This window comes from Schistocerca americana, chromosome 11 (assembly GCF_021461395.2).
Source record: "Schistocerca americana isolate TAMUIC-IGC-003095 chromosome 11, iqSchAmer2.1, whole genome shotgun sequence".
Lineage (NCBI taxonomy): Eukaryota > Metazoa > Arthropoda > Insecta > Orthoptera > Acrididae > Schistocerca > Schistocerca americana.
The window spans coordinates 188,984,876-189,005,928 of NC_060129.1; the positions used below are offsets into that span (position 1 = coordinate 188,984,876).

General features: G+C 42.9%; 1 protein-coding gene across 1 annotated transcript in view; it reads right to left on the reverse strand.

Annotated features, from left to right (window-relative positions):
- LOC124553905 (immunoglobulin domain-containing protein oig-4-like) overlaps positions 1-21,053 on the reverse strand; it is a 64,283-nt gene that overhangs the window by 6,418 nt on the left and 36,812 nt on the right. The window contains exon 3 of the mRNA XM_047127918.1: positions 13,216-13,365. Within this exon, the coding sequence (XP_046983874.1) occupies positions 13,216-13,365 (150 nt within the window). The remainder of the gene's footprint in view (positions 1-13,215; positions 13,366-21,053) is intronic.

Genomic DNA, 21,053 nt, shown 5'->3' on the forward strand with positions numbered 1-21,053 from the left:
CGGGCCTTAATCAAAGAAGCACAATCATGACTTGGAATGCCAATGGCATTCTATTTCAAAGGAATACCCTCCAAGAATTCCTTGACTCATACAACGTTGGTGTGGCACTAATTACAGAAACGCACCTAACACCAGATGATAAATTTAAAGTACGGAACTACACAATGTACAGAACTGACAGGCCAAACCGGCAAGGGGGCGGTACAGCCGTGTTAGTCAAAAACAGATTGCCGCATAGAAGACTAAACACGCCAAGACTCAGAAGAGCAGAAGCCACAGCAGTAGAAACGACAATAGAGGGGAAAACAGCCACCCTAATCGCTGTGTACAACCCTCCATGTAAACCAAATATACAACCTGAAGACCTAACTGACCTGACAAACATGGCCGAATATATCATTATAGGTGGGGACTTAAATTCCAAACATGGCACATGGAACTGCAGGGCCACCAACACCAATGGAAGAATACTACGGAAATACCTGGACAACCATAGGAGCCTAACAGTCCTAGCGCCAGACACCCCTACTCACTTCCCATACTACTCGACACACAGACCAGACATACTGGACATATTTATATGCAAAAACCTGAGACACCAGGCCACCATTACCGTGGTAAATGATCTGGACTCAGATCATAATCCAGTTTTAATGACATTAGATGACAACCCGGCAAGGCAGTTCGACACCAGAACTATTAAATCGTTTCACACAAACTGGGAAACGTTCAACAACATTGTTCAGGGAAAAACACCGGAGATTCCTCAGCTCCACACAAGGAGAGCAATCAACACAGCAGTAGAAAACATCAGCAAAATCATAGTAGAAAGCGGGAAGAAAGCCACTACTGCTATAATCCACACCACATCCAGAAATGCTCTCCCTCAGCACATCCAAGACTTACTGCAAGAAAAGAAATACCACCGCCAGAGATGGCAAACCCTTAGGGACCCAGCAGACCGAGCCAGAACCGACAGACTCGCCAGAAGAGTCAGACGAGAACTTCAGGCCTTTAGAGAATCCACCTGGGGAGATGTTCTACGCGATGCAGACAACAACACCGAAAAGTTCTGGAAACTTGTCAAAACCAGAAAGGGGAAACCAGTTGACAATAAGCCACTCCACGGCAGGAACGGAATCGTTTACGAACCGGAGGATAAGGCTGAAACAATGGCCGACACTCTCGAACTACAATTCACCACGCCAGCAGCTGTGGATGACGAGAGCGACGATCACGAGGAACACGTCATAAGACATGTCAACAGAATACTCAGAACCCCAAGCGACACCACATTTCCACCAGTGGACTCTGAAACAGTCAGAACATGCTTCAGAAACATAGGAAACAAAAAGCCGCCTGGACCAGACAACATCCTACCTCTTCAACTGAAACATCTACCTCAAAACGCACTAGAGTTTCTAACAGCAATCTACAACGCTTGCCTAACCTTGCAGTATTTTCCCATGGCTTGGAAACAAGCTAAGGTGATAACCATACCAAAGCCAAATAAGGACCACCTTTTCCCCCAGAACCACAGACCAATTTCCTTACTGAGTTTCTTGGGGAAAGTCCTAGAAAGGTTCATCTACAAGGAGCTCCAGAAATTCAGCACAGAAAACAACATCATCATACAGGAACAGTTCGGCTTCAGGGGTGAACACAGCACCATTCACCAATCGATGAGACTGACTGACGAACTATGCAGAGCTCGAAGTATCAGGCACAGCACAGGGGCAGTCTTCCTTGACATAGAGAAGGCCTTTGATAAGGTCTGGCACCAGGGCCTTATCTACAAGCTCAACCTACAAGGCTGTCCCAAACACATCATTCAAATCCTGACATCCTTCCTTAGGAACAGAACTTTTTATGTAAGACTATCAGGTGCCCAAAGTAACATCAGACAAATAGAAGCTGGAGTGCCCCAAGGTTCAGTATCGGGCCCAGCTCTCTACTCTCACTATACAAATGACGTACCAAAGCAACCAGGGGGCCACCTGTCACTGTTTGCTGACGACACTGCTGTGTACAGGAGCAGTAAAAACTTACTGTTCATCGCCAGGAAACTCCAGGATCACCTACAATTAATCCAGAACTGGGCTAACCTGTGGAAGATAACCATAAATAGTGCCAAAACACAGGCTATTATGTTCATCCACAGGAGAATGAGCCCAAACATAGCCATTAGATTTAACAACGTAAACTTAGAATGGAATGATCATGTAAAATACTTAGGCATAACATTTGACAAAAGACTGACATTCAGCGAACATGTCACCCAAATCTGTAACAGAGGGTCACAGCACATATGTACATTATACCCCCTCCTCAAAGGAGAAGGACTATCAGTAAATACCAAGTTAAAACTATACAAATCAGTAGTGCTACCATCCATACTATACGGTTCAGAACTCTGGTCACTGGCTTCAAACAAGAACATCAAAAAAGTTCAAGCAGTGCAAAATAGATTCTTGCGCTTGGCACTAAATGCGTCCCGCTATTTGCCAAACAGACACCTGTACCTCTTGGCAAACATCGAGCCAATCTCGCAACTCATCAAAACAAAATCCGAAAAATTCTTTGCCTCAGCCTCCATTTCTAATCATCCAACCATCAGAAGCTTAGGAATCATTCCCGACAACCCCACAGCAAAATACCCGAAAATGACGCTCACGCGCCAATTTCACGTCTAAAAACCAAACAATCCGACTAACATTCAATCATGAAACACTACCCAATTCATTATCAAACACATCCCTTATCATCCTACCACTTTATCATGCAACATCACTCATGACGCACTCCAAACCCATCATTCCAATCCCCACATCTCAGACAGAAGGTATGGGCTTCAATCAGTCCCGGTCCTTCGAAACAAATAAGGGGTCCAGAACCCATCCGACATCCCACACGCTCGCTTCCAGTTCACCACCGGCAATGGAGGGTGAAGCTCTGACAATGCCAGCCACTCGTGCTGGCGAAACGTCAAAAAAATCATTAGATGAACGTCGGCCGAAGAACCCGAGACAGAAGCCAATAGGTAGTTTGTCAACAAGTGGCCACGAAAGCCTTAACAATTTTGAGTCACCAAACACATTGAGGCTCTTATCATGGTGGTGGACAAGCTTTGAAAGGCCTCCGTCGTAAAATTCTGCCGTCTGAGACTTCAGCCAGGGAGTGACGCCCGTCTTGAGTTCCACGGCGTCATCAGAGCGCTTCGTTGCAAACCATCTTGGGAAACAAGTGGAAGTCACTTGGTGCAAGATGGAGGTTGTAGGGTGGATGAGGGAAAATTTCCCATGTGAGTGAGTTAAGGAGTTCTTGAGTGCGGTTTGCCGTGTGAGGTCTGGCATTGTCATGCAAAAAAAAAAAAAATTTGGACGTCACCTTTCCTCGGCGTTTGTTTTGAACTGCTCTTCTAAGGCTGTGCAAAGTTTGACAGTACCGGGCAGAATTTATGGCGGCTCCACGTTCGAGAAAATCAGTAAGAAACACACGTTGCCTATCCCACAACACTGTCGCCATCAACTTCCCTACTCAAAAGGTTTGCAAACATTTTTGAGCAGCTAGGCAGCTGGTGTCTGTCCATAGTACCGGGTGATCAAAAAGCCAGTATAAATTTGAAAACTTAATAAACCACGGAATAATGTAGATGGAGAGGTAAAAATGGACACACATGCTTGGAATGACATGGGGTTTTACTAGAACCAAAAAAAAAAAAAAAAAATTCACAAAAGTGCGACAGATGGCGCATGACGAGCGTGTATAAAAGGAGCTGTAATGAGAGAGACGTGACGGGTGAGAGGTACGCCGATATGTTACAGAATCGCATCATCCCCAGCCTGGCTGATAAACACCTGCTGGAACGTACGATGTTTATGCAGGATGGCGCTCCACCCCATATTGCTTGACGCGCGAAAGATATCTCTTGCGCGCGTCGTTTGGTGATGATCGTGTGCTCAGCCGCCACTTTCGTCATCCTTGGCCTTCCAGGTCCCCAGACCTCAGTCCGTGCCATTATTGGCTTTGGGGTTACCTCAAGTCGCAAGTGTATCGTGATCGACCGACATCTCTATGGATGCTGAAAGACAACATCCGACGCCAATGACTCACCATAACTCCGGACATGCTTTACAGTGCTGTTCACAACATTATTCCTCGACTACAGCTATTGTTGAGGAATGATGGTGGACATATTGAGCATTTCCTGTAAAGAACATCATCTTTGCTTTGTCTTACTTTGTTATGCTAATTATTGCTATTCTGATTAGATGAAGTGCCATCTGTCGGACATTTTTTGAACCTTTGTATTTTTTTTTTTTTTTTTGCTCGAATAAAACCCCATGTTATTCCAAGCATGTGTGTCAATTTGTACTTCTCTATCTACATTATTCCGTGATTTATTCAGTTTTCAAATTTGTACTGACTTTTTGATCACCCGGTACTACGACGCCTATTCAGAAACTAGGGAAAGATTTTGGCATTATAAAAAACTAAGGACGAGAAATACATTTTATTATATACACCTGAAAGAGCGAGTGACATATTACTCTTCCACATAGTCACCAAACACATCGAGATACTTATCAAATGGTTCAAATGGCTCTGAGCACTATGGGACTTAACATCTATGGTCATCAGTCCCCTAGAACTTAGAACTACTTAAACCTAACTAACCTTAGGACATCACAACAACACTTATCAAAGCACGCCAAATTCAAAAGAACACAAATTCCCCAAGATTGCCAAACTTTGACAGAAGTTCGAAATATGGCGCGTACTTCAATGCGAGATGCTTTTAATAATTCCACAACATAATTCTGTCTCGAAATCTGGCGGAAAACCCAAAGAGATTCTTGTCATACGTAAGCACACCAGTGGCAAGACGCAATCAATACCTTCACTGCTCGATAACAACGGTGAAGTCACTGATGACAGTGCCACTAAAGCAGAGTTATTAAACACCGGTTTTCCGAAACTCCTTCACCAAAGAAGACGAAGTAAATATTCCCGTATTCCATTGAAGAACAACTGCCAAGATGAGAAACATAGAAGTAGATATCTTCGGAGTAAGGAAGCAGCTTAAATCACTTAACAAAGGCAAGGCTTCTGATCGAGATTGTATACCAGTCAGGTTCCTCTCAGAGTATGCTGATAAAGTAGCTCCATATTTAGCAGTTATACACAACCACTCGCTCACAGAAAGATCCGTACCTAAAGACTGGAAAATTGCTCAAGTCACACCAATACCCAAAAACGGAAGTTGGAGTAATCTGCTGAATTACAGGCTTATATCACTAACGTCAATTTGCAATGGGGTTTTTTGAACATATACTGTCTTCAAAGATTATGAAGTACGTCGAACAAAACGATTTCTTGACACACAGTCAGCACGGTTTCAGAAAATATCGTTTTTGTGAAACACAACTAGCTCTTTATACACATGAAGTAATCAGTGCTATCGACAGGGGATGTCAAATTGATTCCATATTTTTAGATTTCCAGAAGGCTTTCAATACCGTACCGCACAAGCGTCTTCTAACCCAACTGCGTGCCTACGGAGTATCGCCTCAGTTGTGTGACTGGATTCGTGATTTCCTGTCAGAAAGGTCACAGTTCGTAGTAATAGGCGGAAAGCCATCGAGTAAAACAGAAGTAACATCAGGCGTTCCACAAGGAAGTGTTATAGGCCCTCTATTGTTCCTGATCTATATTAACGACATAGGAGACAATCTGAGTAGCCGTCTTCGATTGTTTACAGATGATGCTGTCATTTACCGTCTTTTAAAGTCATCAGATGATCAAAACAACTTACAAAATGATTTAGATAAGATTAAGATACCTGTATGGTGCGAAAAGTGGCAATTGACCCTGAATAAGGAAAAGTGTGAAGTTATTCACAAAAGTAGTAAAAGAAATCAGCTAAATTTCGATTACGCGATAAGTCACACAAATCTGAACGCTGTAAATTCAACTAAATGCTTAGGTATTACAATTATAAGTAACCTCAATTGGAACGATCACATATATAATATTGTGGGTAGAGCAAACCAAAGACTGCGATTCATTAGCGGAACACTTGGAAGGTGCAACAGGTCTACTAAAGAGACAGCTTACACCACGCTTGTCCGCCCTATTCTGGAGTACTGCTGTGCGGTGTGGGATCCGCATCAGGTGGAACTGACTGATGACATCGAAAAAGTACAAAGAAGGGCAACTCGTTCTGTATTATCACAATATAGGGGAGACAGTGTCACAGACATGATACGTGAACTGGAGTGGCAATCATTAAAAAAAAAGGTGTTCTTCGTTGCGACGGGATCTTCTCGTGGAATTTCAATCACCAGTTTTCTCCTCCCATTGCGAAAACATTCTGTTGGCACCCTCCTACATAGGGAGAAATGATCGTCACGATGAAATAAGAGAAATCACGGCGCGCAGAGAAAAATTTAAGTGCCCTTTTTTCCCGCGTGCCGTTCGAGAGTGGAACGGTAGAGATAGCTTGAAGGTGGTTCATTGAACCCTCTGCCATGTACTTTATTGTGAATAGCAGAGTAATGACGTAGATGCAGATGTAGAGAAAGCGATGCAATGATGATATTTTCTCTTCATGTTCTTGTGGTATTTTCTGAGATATTTTGATCCGTTTCATAAAGCTGTAGCACCAGCCAACTCCACCCTTAAAGTCTGTCAAGTTCTACTGTAGCCCTAGCTTACGAGCGTGTATTCGGATCATTTTTGTATTAATGCCAATGCCATTTTGACGGTGTCCTTGACTCCATTTCAGTACGTCATCTTCTAGTATTGGCCATTTTGCATTCAGTCGTCTTTTTGCATATTTAGCCTTCCTCATTTTTTTCAGTTGTTCTTTACTAGCCCGCCAATCGTGGATGCTTTTTTCTGTTGGTGGAGGGCCGAAATGCCGCTCAAGTGCTCTGTTTCCACGTTCTTCTGCGTATGCTATTACTTTCAATTTATAGCTCGCATAATATGAATACCTTTTATTTTTTCCGATTACGAAACTAGCTACTAACGAAAACATTTTACTGTTACTAATAACACAACTCACTTTCCATTCACTGGAACGGTAGACTGCAATGATGCGTCATAGGCTAGACGGTAATCTGGGTTTGTCGTGGCAGGGCGAGAGCGAGATAGTATTAGCGAGATTGCGAATACCAGCAACTCACGTTCGTCGCATTGGTGCGCTGCTGTTAAAGTTGAATCCAGTGTTGCCAGATTGAGATAGGTTTCCCGCAGCATCGAATATACACTCCTGGAAATTGAAATAAGAACACCGTGAATTCATTGTCCCAGGAAGGGGAAACTTTATTGACACATTCCTGGGGTCAGATACATCACATGATCACACTGACAGAACCACAGGCACATAGACACAGGCAACAGAGCATGCACAATGTCGGCACTAGTACAGTGTATATCCACCTTTCGCAGCAATGCAGGCTGCTATTATCCCATGGAGACGATCGTAGAGATGCTGGATGTAGTCCTGTGGAACGGCTTGCCATGCCATTTCCACCTGGCGCCTCAGTTGGACCAGCGTTCGTGCTGGACGTGCAGACCGCGTGAGACGACGCTTCATCCAGTCCCAAACATGCTCAATGGGGGACAGATCCGGAGATCTTGCTGGCCAGGGTAGTTGACTTACACCTTCTAGAGCACGTTGGGTGGCACGGGATACATGCGGACGTGCATTGTCCTGTTGGAACAGCAAGTTCCCTTGCCGGTCTAGGAATGGTAGAACGATGGGTTCGATGACGGTTTGGATGTACCGTGCACTATTCAGTGTCCCCTCGACGATCACCAGTGGTGTACGGCCAGTGTAGGAGATCGCTCCCCACACCATGATGCCGGGTGTTGGCCCTGTGTGCCTCGGTCGTATGCAGTCCTGATTGTGGCGCTCACCTGCACGGCGCCAAACACGCATACGACCATCATTGGCACCAAGGCAGAAGCGACTCTCATCGCTGAAGACGACACGTCTCCATTCGTCCCTCCATTCACGCCTGTCGCGACACCACTGGAGGCGGGCTGCACGATGTTGGGGCGTGAGCGGAAGACGGCCTAACGGTGTGCGGGACCGTAGCCCAGCTTCATGGAGACGGTTGCGAATGGTCCTCGCCGATACCCCAGGAGCAACAGTGTCCCTAATTTGCTGGGAAGTGGTGGTGCGGTCCCCTACGGCACTGCGTAGGATCCTACGGTCTTGGCGTGCATCCGTGCGTCGCTGCGGTCCGGTCCCAGGTCGACGGGCACGTGCACCTTCCGCCGACCACTGGCGACAACATCGATGTACTGTGGAGACCTCACGCCCCACGTGTTGAGCAATTCGGCGGTACGTCCACCCGGCCTCCCGCATGCCCACTATACGCCCTCGCTCAAAGTCCGTCAACTGCACATACGGTTCACGTCCACGCTGTCGCGGCATGCTACCAGTGTTAAAGACTGCGATGGAGCTCCGTATGCCACGGCAAACTGGCTGACACTGACGGCGGCGGTGCACAAATGCTGCGCAGCTAGCGCCATTCGACGGCCAACACCGCGGTTCCTGGTGTGTCCGCTGTGCCGTGCGTGTGATCATTGCTTGTACAGCCCTCTCGCAGTGTCAGGAGCAAGTATGGTGGGTCTGACACACCGGCGTCAATGTGTTCTTTTTTCCATTTCCAGGAGTGTACAAGGTGTGACAATAAAGCAATTAGACTGATTTTCTTTGCAAGATGTGGCAACCCTGCAGGCTTGGGTAGGCACAATATCATTGACCTTGGGTCTATAAGCTGCTTCTAGTCCAAGCAGCACACCAATGCAACTGCTCAGTCTTGAGTTGTGCTGTAATAAGTTAACACATGTTTGTGTCTCTCATCACGGAAATGGAACCGCATAATATTGCGCAACGGTATCCCATTTCTTTTTGCATTAAATTTGGTGAAAACGCGACGACAACTTACGGTAAGCTTCAGAAGGCTTCTGGAGAGGAGGTAATTTCAAGAGCTCAAGTTTTCCCTTGGCATAAAATGTTTAGTGAAGGCAGAACGAATGTCGAAGATGAAGACCGCAGTGGACGACCATCAACATCAGGGACGGATGTCAACTTGGCCAGGGTGCGTGAACTCGTACGATCTGATCGAAGATTATCCGTGAAAATGACTGCAGAAGAACTGAACATCAATCGAGAAACGGCTCGTCTAATAATAACTGAAGATCTTGGTATGAGAAAGATTTGTGCAAAAATTGTCCCCCAAAACCTTACACCACAACAGCGAGAAACACGGAAAAATGTGGCAGCCGATTTGTTAGAGAAAACGGAAATCAATCCAGAATTATTGAGCCATGTTATCACTGGTGATGAAAGTTGGTTTTTTCAGTACGATTCAGAGACAAAATGCCAAAGTTCGCAGTGGTGCTCAAAGGGATCACTCAGACCAAAAAAAGCTCGCATGTCAAAGTCAAAAGTGAACTGCATGGTTGTGTGCTTCTTTGATTCCAAGGGAACTGTTCGTAAAGAGTGGGTGCCTACTGGACAAACAGTTAACCAATTTTAGAAAGACTTCGTAAAAGAGTTCTTCATGTCCGTACTGCTCTGTCAGTACAGCAGTTTTTCTCAAAACAAATTTCACTGCTACTACAGCCACCTTATTCACCAGATATCGCTCCATGCGACTTTTTGTAATTCCAAGAGTCAAAACGGCGCTGAAGGGACACCATTTTCAAACAACACAAGAAGTCCAAAAAGCTGTGACGAGGGTCTTGGAGGATATTGCAGAAGATGAGTTCTAGAAATGATACCATCAATGGCACAAGCGCTGGAAAAAGTGTGTGGAATCAGAAGGGAGCTACTTCGAAGGAGACAACACTACACTTGACTAAAACGGTAAGCAACATTTCTTTTCACATCAGTCTCGTTACTTTATTGTCGCACCTTATATGGCCATTTTTAAGACTGGTGGGAATTTTAAATCAAACACTGCATATGTCCGTACTAACATCGAGTAAACGATGTAACTGAATTTTGGAGGCCATTTTTGGTAGGAAAAAGTGCGTCTTATAGTCCATAGAATGCGATAGATGCATGAACAGCATCCCCACGAAACAACCGACGAAAGTTTAGTACTGGCAACAATGCTTCGATAATTTGAATGTAATGACTGATCTCTCTTGTTGTGCAACTTCACATATTTCAACGATAAGCAACTAAACATTTGCATTGACTTTTTTCCGTTAGCAATGGCAACAATGCTTTGATAATTTGAATGTAACGACTGATCTCTCTTTTTGTGCAACTTCACATATTTTAACGATATTTCAACATTTGCAATGACATTTTTTTAAAAAAATGCGTGTATCCCAGTCACACAAAAATAAAATTTTACTACCCATATTGGTTGTACATATTACGAATTTTTAAACACTCTGTTAATACAGAGCATAGAGACACAAGTGTAACAAATTAACCTTAGACAAGGGGGGGGGGGGGGGGGAAATCTATTGTATTCATAAAGCTCCGAGTGCTAGCGTTTAAATATGGGGTGTCCCAGTAGGAATGGCCAGTATTCACGAATATGACAGGAATAATCATTCCGAGAAAAAAATTCTACCAAAGATAAACTCTAAAACCGATACCCAAAGAGCTACAAGCACTTCTTTATCTTCGAAACTGTGAAACAAATTTCTTCTACTGTTAGCTCTTTGCTTTCCAGTTTTGGAGAGGAGATAGCACGTACCAAAACAAGAAAAAAACGTCTGATAAACATGGCCTCTAAAATGCATGCTTCGTGATCTGTGAGCACTTGTTCATCATCGCTACTGTGAAACACATCTCTTCCACAGAACAAGTGCTTATAGCTTTTAAGGCATACATTTGAGAGCCATGTATACTCGGCAGTTTCTTTTTGTTTTGGTGTATGCTCTTTGCTCCAAAAATATGGAGACCAAAGAGCTTGCAGTAGAAGAGATTTGTTTCACAGTATCGAGGAAGTGCTCGTAGCGCTTAAGGTATGCATTTAAGACGCCGTGTTTACGGGACTTTTTGCTTTCAAAGATCGTTCCTGTGATACGCCACACCTGTTGGGACAACATGTATAAAAACATTGTGAAAGGACAAAACCCTTTCCAAATCAAATTCAGCCATAGATACGAGGGATATTTTTTTCAACCTCTGGTCAGTTGTGAGATGGAAACAACAGAGAGAATACACTACTGGCCATTAAAATTGCTACACCAAGAAGGAATGTACATGATAAACGGGTATTCATTGGACAAACATATTATCCTAGAACTGACATGTGATTACATTTTCACGCAATATGGGTGCATAGATCCTGAGAAATCAGTACCGAGAACAACCACCTCTGGCCCTAATAACGGCCTCGATACGCCTCGGCATTGACTCAAACAGAGCTCGGATGGCGTGTACAGGTACAGCTGCCCATGCAGCTTCAACACGATACCACAGTTCATCGAGAGTAGTGACTGGCGTATTGTGACGAGCCAGTTGCTCGGCCACCATTGACCAGACGTTGTCAATTGGTGACAGATCTGGAGAATGTGCTGGTCAGGGCAGCAGTCGAATATTTTCTGTATCCGAAAGGCCCTTACAGGACCTGCAACATACGGTCGTGCATTATCCTGCTGAAATGTAGTGTTTTGCAAGGATCGAATGAAGGGTACAGCCACGGCTCGTAACACATCTGAAATATAACGTCCACTGTTCAAAGTGTCGTCAATGAGAACAAGAGGTGACCGAGACGTGTAACCAATGGCACCTCTTACCATCACGTCAGGTGATACGCCAGTATGGCGATGGCGAATACACGCTTACAATGTGCGTTCACCACGATGTCGCCAAACACGGATGCGACCATCAAGATGCTGTAAACAGAACCTGGATATCATCCGAGAAAATGACGTTTTGCCATTCGTACACCCAGGTTCGTCGTCGAGTACACCTTCTCAGGCACTCCTGTCTGTGATGCAGCGTCAAGGGTAACCGCAGCCACGGTCTCCGAGCTGACAGCGCGTGCTGCTGCAAACGTCGTCGAACTGTTCGCGCAGATGGTTGTTGTCTTGCAAACGTCCCCATCTGTTGACTCAGGGATCGAGACGTGGCTGCACGATCCGTTACACCCGTGCGGATAAGATGCCTGTCATCTCGACTGCTAGTGATACGAGGCCGTTGGGACCCAGCACGGCGTTCTGTATTACCCTCCTGAACCCACCGATTCCATATTCTGCTAACAGTCATTGCATCTCGACCGACGCGAGCAGCAATGTCGCGATACGTTAAACCGCAATCGCGATAGGCTACAATCCGACATTTATCAACGTCGGAAACGTGATGGTACGCATTTCTCCTTCTTACACGAGGCATCACAACAACGTTTCACCAGGCAACGCCGGTCAACTGCTGTCTGTGTATGAGAAATCGGTTGGAAACTTGGGTTATGTCAGAACGTTGTAGGTGTCGCAACCGGCGCCGACCTTGTGTGAATGCTCAGAAAAGCTAATCATTTGCATATCACAGCATCTTCTTCCTGTCAGTTAAATTTCACGTCTGTAGTACGTCATCTTCGTGGTGTAGCAATTTTAATGGCCAATAGCGTGAAAAAGTGTTTTATTTGCATCATTTAGCTGCACCTTCGAAGTACTCTACAAAGAAGTCAGTCTGAGTTAGATGTTTGTCATGGTGCCATCTGTCCAATACCATCATCATAGAAGGCAGACACCCGTGACTTCGGCCAGTTCTATACACTGGTCTGCAGCTCGTTCTCTGTGCGAAAATGCAGTTCTCATAGCCAGCGGTTCATGTGAGCCAACAGATGAGAATCAGAGCGAGTCAACTCCGGGCTGTGTGATGGGTGTTCCAACAGTTCCCATTCAAAGCACTGCAGGACCATCTTCATTGCCCCTGCAGTGTGGGGCTGAGAATTGGCATAGAGAAGAAAATGCATGACAGGTATGTTATGGGGGCTGTAGGAAATCAGGGGGAACCCCTCAGCAGGCACCCGACACTTGACGGGAGACAGTGTTCTTTGCGTATTTATGTGCTCACTATGTGCTCCGAAGTGAAAAGTGTTATGTGACACTATAGACACATCCAAACCTTCACCGCTCTTGCACTTAATATTGTGACCCATCGGAGGCTGACGAAAAGAAGAACGGAATTCATACCATTAGGGTTTAGCTGAATGGCATACTGACCTGGAAGTACTTGTGGCCGAAGAGCTCGATGCCGTCCTTGAACCAGGTGATGTGTGGCCGGGGGTAGCCCTGGGCCATGCAGAAGAAGGAGATCTTCCGGCCGAGCATGTAGTCCAGCTCAAAGTGCGACGCCTTCACGATGCGTGCTCCCTGCAACCGTGCAACATCTCTCAGCATGGCTTGAGCCTTGTGTGTGTGTGTGTGTGTGTGTGTGTGTGTGTGTGTGTGTGTGTGTGTCTGAGCATACTTCAACCACTCATACACTACTGACCACTAAAGCTTAAACATTGTCAAGGCAGCTCACAACAAACATCAAGTTGTCATCAAGGGTGCTACATCATTGGATATGAAAATTAAATGCAACTGCCCAAAGTAGCATGAACTAACACCATGTGGACAGTATGCTACTCGATATTTTATTTTAGTATATAAGCTGATGTGGTAGATGGACACAGTCAACTGTGAGTAATCTATTACTGCTATCCTTGTCCATCGAGGACAACGTACTGGGTTCTATTAAGAAGTCTTCGAGCCACTCACATACTTGGTAACCAATCCCATATGCTCGTACCTTAGTTAGGAGTCTGCAGCCGGCCAGTGTGGCCGTGCGGTTCTAGGCGCTTCAGTCTGTTCAGTCTGGAACCGCGTGACCACTATCCTTAGTTGTTGGATGTGATTTCTTTCCTTGTTTTAAATTTGTTTTGTTCGACAATTTGATGTTGCATGTGAATTAAAATATGTTTTTTATCATTTTGGCAGTCATAAGAATGCAACTTTGACTGTATATATATATATATATATATATATATATATATATATATATGTATATACCTGTAGGTAATGGCGGAGTCATGCTTGGATAGCTCAGTTGGTAGAGCACTTGCCCGCGAAAGGCAAAGGACCCGAGTTCGAGTCTTGGTCTGGCACACATTTTTAATCTGCCACGAAGTTTCAAACCTGTAGATAATCTGCCCATTACTACTCAATACAATATATTGGTTATGAACTGCAGATTGAAACTGAAGAAAATGCAAAAAGGTGGGAATTTAAGGAGATGGGACCTGGATAAACTGAAGGAACCAGAGGTTGTAGAGAGTTTCAGGGAGAGCATAAGGGAACAATTGACAGGAATGGGAGAAAGAAATACAGTAGAAGGAGAATGGGTAGCTCTGAGGGATGAAGTAGTGAAGGCAGCAGAGGATCAAGTAGGTAAAAAGACGAGGGCTAATAGAAATCCTTGGGTAACAGAAGAAATATTGAATTTAATTGATGAAAGGAGAAAATATAAAAATGCAGTAAATGAAGCAGGCAAAAAGGAATACAAACGTCTCAAAAATGAGATCGACAGGAAGTGCAAAATGGCTAAGCAGGGATGGCTAGAGGACAAATGTAAGGATATAGAGGCTTATCTCACTAGGGCTAAGATAGATACTGCCTACAGGAAAATTAAAGAGACCTTTGGAGAGAAGAGAGCGACTTGTATGAATATCAAGAGCTCAGATGGAAACCCAGTTCTAAGCAAAAAAGGGAAGGCAGAAAGGTGGATGGCGTATATAGAGGGTTTATACAAGGGCGATGTACTTGAGGGCAATATTATGGAAATGGAAGAGGATGTAGATGAAGATGAAATGGGAGATAAGATACTGCGTGAAGAGTCTGACAGAGCACTGAAAGACCTGAGTCGAAACAAGGCCCCGGGAGTAGACAACATTCCATTAGAACTACTGATGGCCTTGGGAGAGCCAGTCATGACAAAACACTAACATCTGGTGAGCAAGATGTATGAGACAGGCAAAATACCCACAGACTTCAAGAGGAATATAATAATTCCAATCCCAAAGAAAGCAGGTGTTGACAGATGTGAAAATTACCGAACTATTAGTTTAATAAGTCACAGCTGCAAAATACTAACGCGAATTCTTTACAGACGAATGGAAAAACTAGTAGAAGCGGACCTCGGGGAAGATCAGTTTGGATGCCGTAGAAATGTTGGAACACGTGAGGCAATACTAACCTTACGACTTATCTTAGAAGAAAGATTAAGAAAAGGCAAACCTACGTTTCTAGCATATGTAGACTTAGAGAAAGCTTTTGACAACGTTAACTGAAATACTCTCTTTCAAATTCTAAAGGTGGCAGGGGTCAAATACAGGGAGCGAAAGGCTATTTACAATTTGTACAGAAACCAGATGGCAGTTATAAGAGTCGAGGGACATAAAATTGAAGCAATGGTTGGGAAAGGAGTGAGACAGGGTTGTAGCCTCTCCCCGATGTTATTCAGTCTGTATATTGAGCAAGCAGTAAAGGAAACAAAAGAAAAATTTGGAGTAGGTATTAAAATTCATGGAGAAGAAGTAAAAACTTTGAGGTTCGCCGATGACATTGTAATTCTGTCAGAGACAGCAAAGAACTTGGAAGAGCAGTTGAACGGAATGGACAGTGTCTTGAAAGGAGGATATAAGACGAACATCAACAAAAGCAAAACGAGGATAATGGAATGAAGTCAAATTAAATCGGGTGATGCTGAGGGGATTAGATTAGGAAATGAGACACTTAAAGTAGTAAAGGAGTTTTGCTATTTAGGGAGTAAAATAACTGATGATGGTCGATGTAGAGAGGATATAAAATGTAGACTGGCAATGGCAAGGAAATCGTTTCTGAAGAAGAGAAATTTGTTAACATCGAGTATAGATTTAAGTGTCAGGAAGTCGTTTCTGAAAGTATTTGTATGGAGTGTAGCCATGTATGGAAGTGAAACATGGACGATAACCAGTTTGGACAAGAAGAGAATAGATGCTTTCGAAATGTGGTGCTACAGAAGAATGCTGAAGATAAGGTGGGTAGATCACGTAACTAATGAGGAGGTATTGAATAGGATTGGGGAGAAGAGAAGTTTGTGGCACAACTTGACTAGAAGAAGGGATCGGTTGGCAGGACATGTTCTGAGGCATCAAGGGATCACCAATTTGTTACTGGAGTGCAACGTGGAGGGTAAAAATCATAGAGGGAGACCAAGAGATGAATACACTAGGCAGATTCAGAAGGATGCAGGCTGCAGTAGGTACTGGGAGATGAAGAAGCTTGCACAGGATAGAGTAGCATGGAGAGCTGCATCAAACCAGTCTCACGACTGAAGACCACAACAACAACAACAACGGGAAAGTGGCACAAGTTGCCCACTTCAGATAACTGGGAGAGATAATCCAACCATTAGGTCTCAACTCAATAGCCAATAAAGATAGAATCTCCAGATTACAAAAAGCATATAAGCTCACTTGGAATCACTATAATAAGAAATCTAGTTCTGTCAATGCGAAACTAAGGCATTACAACACAGTAGTACTACCAGAAGCACTTTATGCTGCAGAAACTACAGTGATTCATAGTCATACGAAGATCAGAGAGATTGGAAAGCAAGAAAGAAAAATTGTGAGGAAAACATATGGACCAGTGTTTCTGGAAGGAATTAGGATGAAGAGACCAACGAGAGAGATTTACAAAGATATAGAATCAATAACAGACACCATTAGAAAGAGAAGAATGAAATTTTATGGGCATATCAGCAGGATTAATAAAGGCAGACTCACAAGACAAATCTTTAAGATAGTAAGCAAGAGCAAAAACAAGACAAAGTAGGTCACTGAAGCAGAAGAAGACATTAAAAAACTTGGGATCATACAAGACAACATAAGCAATAGAGAACAGTTTAGAAACATCATACAGAAACACACACTTAAACAAGAACATACGGAGAACAGAACCGGAAAAAGATGGTCGGAAGAATGGAAGAGAGAACGCAGTGAACGTATGAAGAGAATGTGGGAAGAACGAAGAAAGAATCATGACCACTCAAGTTCAATCGCTCTCTCAAAAGGGAATAATCGAAAATAATAATGATATATATGTGTGTGTAAGCAGTCAAAGTTGCATATATATTATATATTCATAGAAGATGTTGAAAGTGGCCCCCTGTAACAACATTACACAATTCTACACATCTCAGGGTATTTAGATACTATTGGCTGCAACTTCACTGTTTATGTAGCCTTTCAGTTCCTGTATTGTGTGTGCATTTGTTTACTAGACATTGCTCTTCAAGCGTCCCCATAGGAAAAAAAATCACATGTTGTTAGATCCTTACAACGTGGTGGCTATAAATATTTCCTGATACTTCGTTCCTCAGTGAAGACATACGGATTCGTTCCAGGGATGCAGTAGATGTGTGGCATGTTGCCCCATCTTGCCAGAAGAAGCAGTGTTGTCTTTCATATTCAGTGAGTTGTATAAAGAATTTCCATACATGCAACCATGTCGAAGGTATTGTCGAGGAATATCGGTGCAATGTTGTGCGTTCGTGTTGCACCTCACCAAACGCCGATTTTTTCATAACAGAGTGGTTGCTGACACACAATGTAAAGATGGTCTGATACCCAGTACCTTGTGTTCTGTGAATTCACATGACCAGAAAGATGAAACCATGTGTTATCACTCACGATGTAATGGAAAGGTTTACCAAATCATCATTGGCCACAAGCAGTAATCTACACTTTTTGGTGTCGTCGTCCCATAATTGCTGCACAACCGTCACATGATATGGCATCAACACACGCTGGCAACACCTCCTATTTACATGCGCCTCTGAATAATCCTTCAACGGATTCCTGCTATAACTTCTGGTGTGCGAACTGAAGGAGTTCTTTGTCATTTTACGTTTTACACAGATCTGTAGGTGCGCCTGTTTTTATACAGACTCTGTATTGCTCTCTTTACTGGTAGTTCTCTATCTGGGTGCTTGACTGAAATATGCTATTGTTATACCTTTGCATAAAAAGGGGGATGGATCTGATGTCAACAATTACCGTCCAATCTCCCTTCTAACAGCTTTATCCAAAATTTTTGAGAAAGTAATGTATTCAAGAGTAGCTTCACATATCTGTAAAAATGAAGTACTAACAAAATGTCAGTTTGGTTTCCAGAAAGGTTTTTCAACAGAAAATGCCATATATGCTTTCACCAGTCAAATTTTGAATGATCTGAATAACCGAACACCACCCATTGGGATTTTTTGTGATCTCTCAAAGGCTTTTGATTGTGTAAATCATGAAATTCTGCTAGACAAGCTCAAGTATTGTGGCATGAGTGGGACAGTGCACAAATGGTTTAATTCGTACCTAACTGGAAGAGTGCAGAAAGTTGAAATAAGTAGTTCTCGTAACATGCAAAGATCAGCACATTCCTCAAACTGGGGAACTATCAAGAATGGGGTTCCACAAGGGTCAGTCTTGGGTCCTTTGTTGTTCTTATTATATATTAATGACTTGCCATTCTATATTCATGAAGAGGCAAAGTTAGTTCTCTTTGCTGATGATACAAGTATAGTAATCACACCTGAGAAACAAGAATTAACTGATGAAATTGTCAATACTGTCTTTCAGAAAATTACTAAGTGGTTCCTTGTAAACGGACTCTCACTGAATTTTGATAAGACACAGTACATACAGTTCCGTACAGGGAATGGTATGACGCCATTAATAAATATAGACCTTAATCAGAAGCATATAGCTAAGGTAGAATATTCCAAATTTTTAGGTGTGTCCATTGATGAGAGATTAAATTGGAAGAAACGCATTGATGATCTGCTGAAACGTTTGAGTTCAGCTACTTATGCAATAAGGGTCATTGCAAATTTTGGTGATAAACATCTTAGTAAATTAGCTTACTATGCCTATTTTCACTCATTGCTTTCATATGGCATCATATTTTGGGGGAATTCATCACTGAGGAATAAAGTATTTATTGCACAAAAGCGTGTAATCAGAATAATAGCTGGAGTCCACCCAAGATCATCCTGCAGACATTTATTTAAGGATCTAGGGATATTCACAGTAGCTTCTCAGTATATATACTCTCTTATGAAATTTGTTATTAACAACCAAACCCAATTCAAAAGTAATAGCAGTGTGCATAACTACAATACTAGGAGAAAGGATGATCTTCACTATTCAAGATTAAATCTAACTTTGGCACAGAAAGGGGTGAATTATACTGGCACTAAAGTCTTTGGTCACTTACCAAATAGTATCAAAAGTCTGACAGATAACCAACAACTATTTAAGAAGAAATTAAAAGAATTTCTGAATGACAACTCCTTCTACTCCATAGAGGAATTTTTAGATATAAATTAAGGAAAAAAAATAAAGAAAAACAAAAAACACAAAAAATAAAGTTGTTATATTAACTTAAGTATGTTGTAAAATTAACCTAATTATGTCATGTATTGGAAAATTCGACTTGTTCCACATCATTACGAAATATCGTATTCATGATCCATGGAACTAGTATTAATCTAATCTAATCTAATCTTGACCCCAAAAAGTTCTCGACTTTGTTCAAGCGAACTTGTATTTACATATGCTTCAAAAAATGGTTCAAATGGCTCTAAGCACTATGGGACTTAACATCTGAGGTCATCAGTTCCCTAGACTTGTAACTACTTAAACCTAACTAACCTAAGGACTTCACACACATCCATGCCCGAGACAGGATTCGAACCTGGGACCGTAGCAACAGCGCGGTTCGGGACTGAAGCGCCTACAACCGCTCGGCCACAGAGATCGGCTAAATATGCTTCCACAATTTCAGTTCTTTCCTCTATATAAAAAGACTAAACTCCATCTGAACAGGCGATGAAGGCCCAAAGGTACCGACCGGCCGCCGTGTCATCCTCAAACTCTAGGCGTGAGCAGATGCAGATACGGAGGGGCATGTGGTCAGCTCACTGCTCTCCTCTCGATATGTCGGGTTACGAGACTGTCTTTCCTCTATCAACAAAGTCATTTTGCCGACCCACGAAGAGACACGTTTAACTTCAGTGATGAAATAAGCTCAAATGCTGACAGAAGAATGCTAAGAAACGGTTATTGCCTAAAACTCTCCATTGTTGTAGCTGCTTTCAGAAGTCGAAATATTGCAGTCGCTTTCAAAGGGGAGGTGGGCCACCCAATGTATGTAAACAACTAGTTGTCAAAAAATAAAAAAGTATTATAATATACATGCAACATCAAATTATCGAATAGCTTTAAAACGTCACTGAAAAAATAATACATCTAGCAAGTAAGTATAGTAGCAACAGCTCAGTCAGAGTTGAAATGTCCATCTACAACATCAAAATATGTACTGATGAAGGCAGTAAAGCTGAAATGAGCTTATATATTCAAATAAAATATCAAGCAGCATACTGTTTACTAATTCTCTGCGTAATATCCTACTATGACATAATATATTCTGCAGATCCCACAATAAAAGAATTTAACGCAATGTACATTCTGTATACAGGGTGTATGAAAATTAATGATGTACGAGGGGCGTTTGAAAAGTCCGTGCAAAAATAAACACTACTTACGTGTTTGGGGTAAACCTTTTTCATTTTTCGGTATAATCTCCTTTTAGACTTACACGCTTCGTCCAACGCTGTTTTAATTTGTTGATCCCTTCCGAATAATAGGAATTGTCCAAGTCTGCAAAATAGCTATTACTTGCGGCAATCACTGTTTGAGTAAAATCTTTGTCCCACCAGCCATTTCTTCAAAGGGGAGAACAAATAGTAGTCCGAGAGAGCCAAGTCTGGAGAATAGGAGGGTTGTGAAACGAGTTAGAATCCTATTTCCATTAATTTTGCGACCACAACTGCTGAGGTGTGTGCTGGTGCATTGTCATGATGAAAAAGGACTTTTTTGCGGTCCAATCGCCGGCGTTTTTCTTGCAGCTCGGTTTTCAAACGGTCCAATAACGATGGATAATATGCACCTGTGGCTGTGTCAAGTGCTACACTACTAATG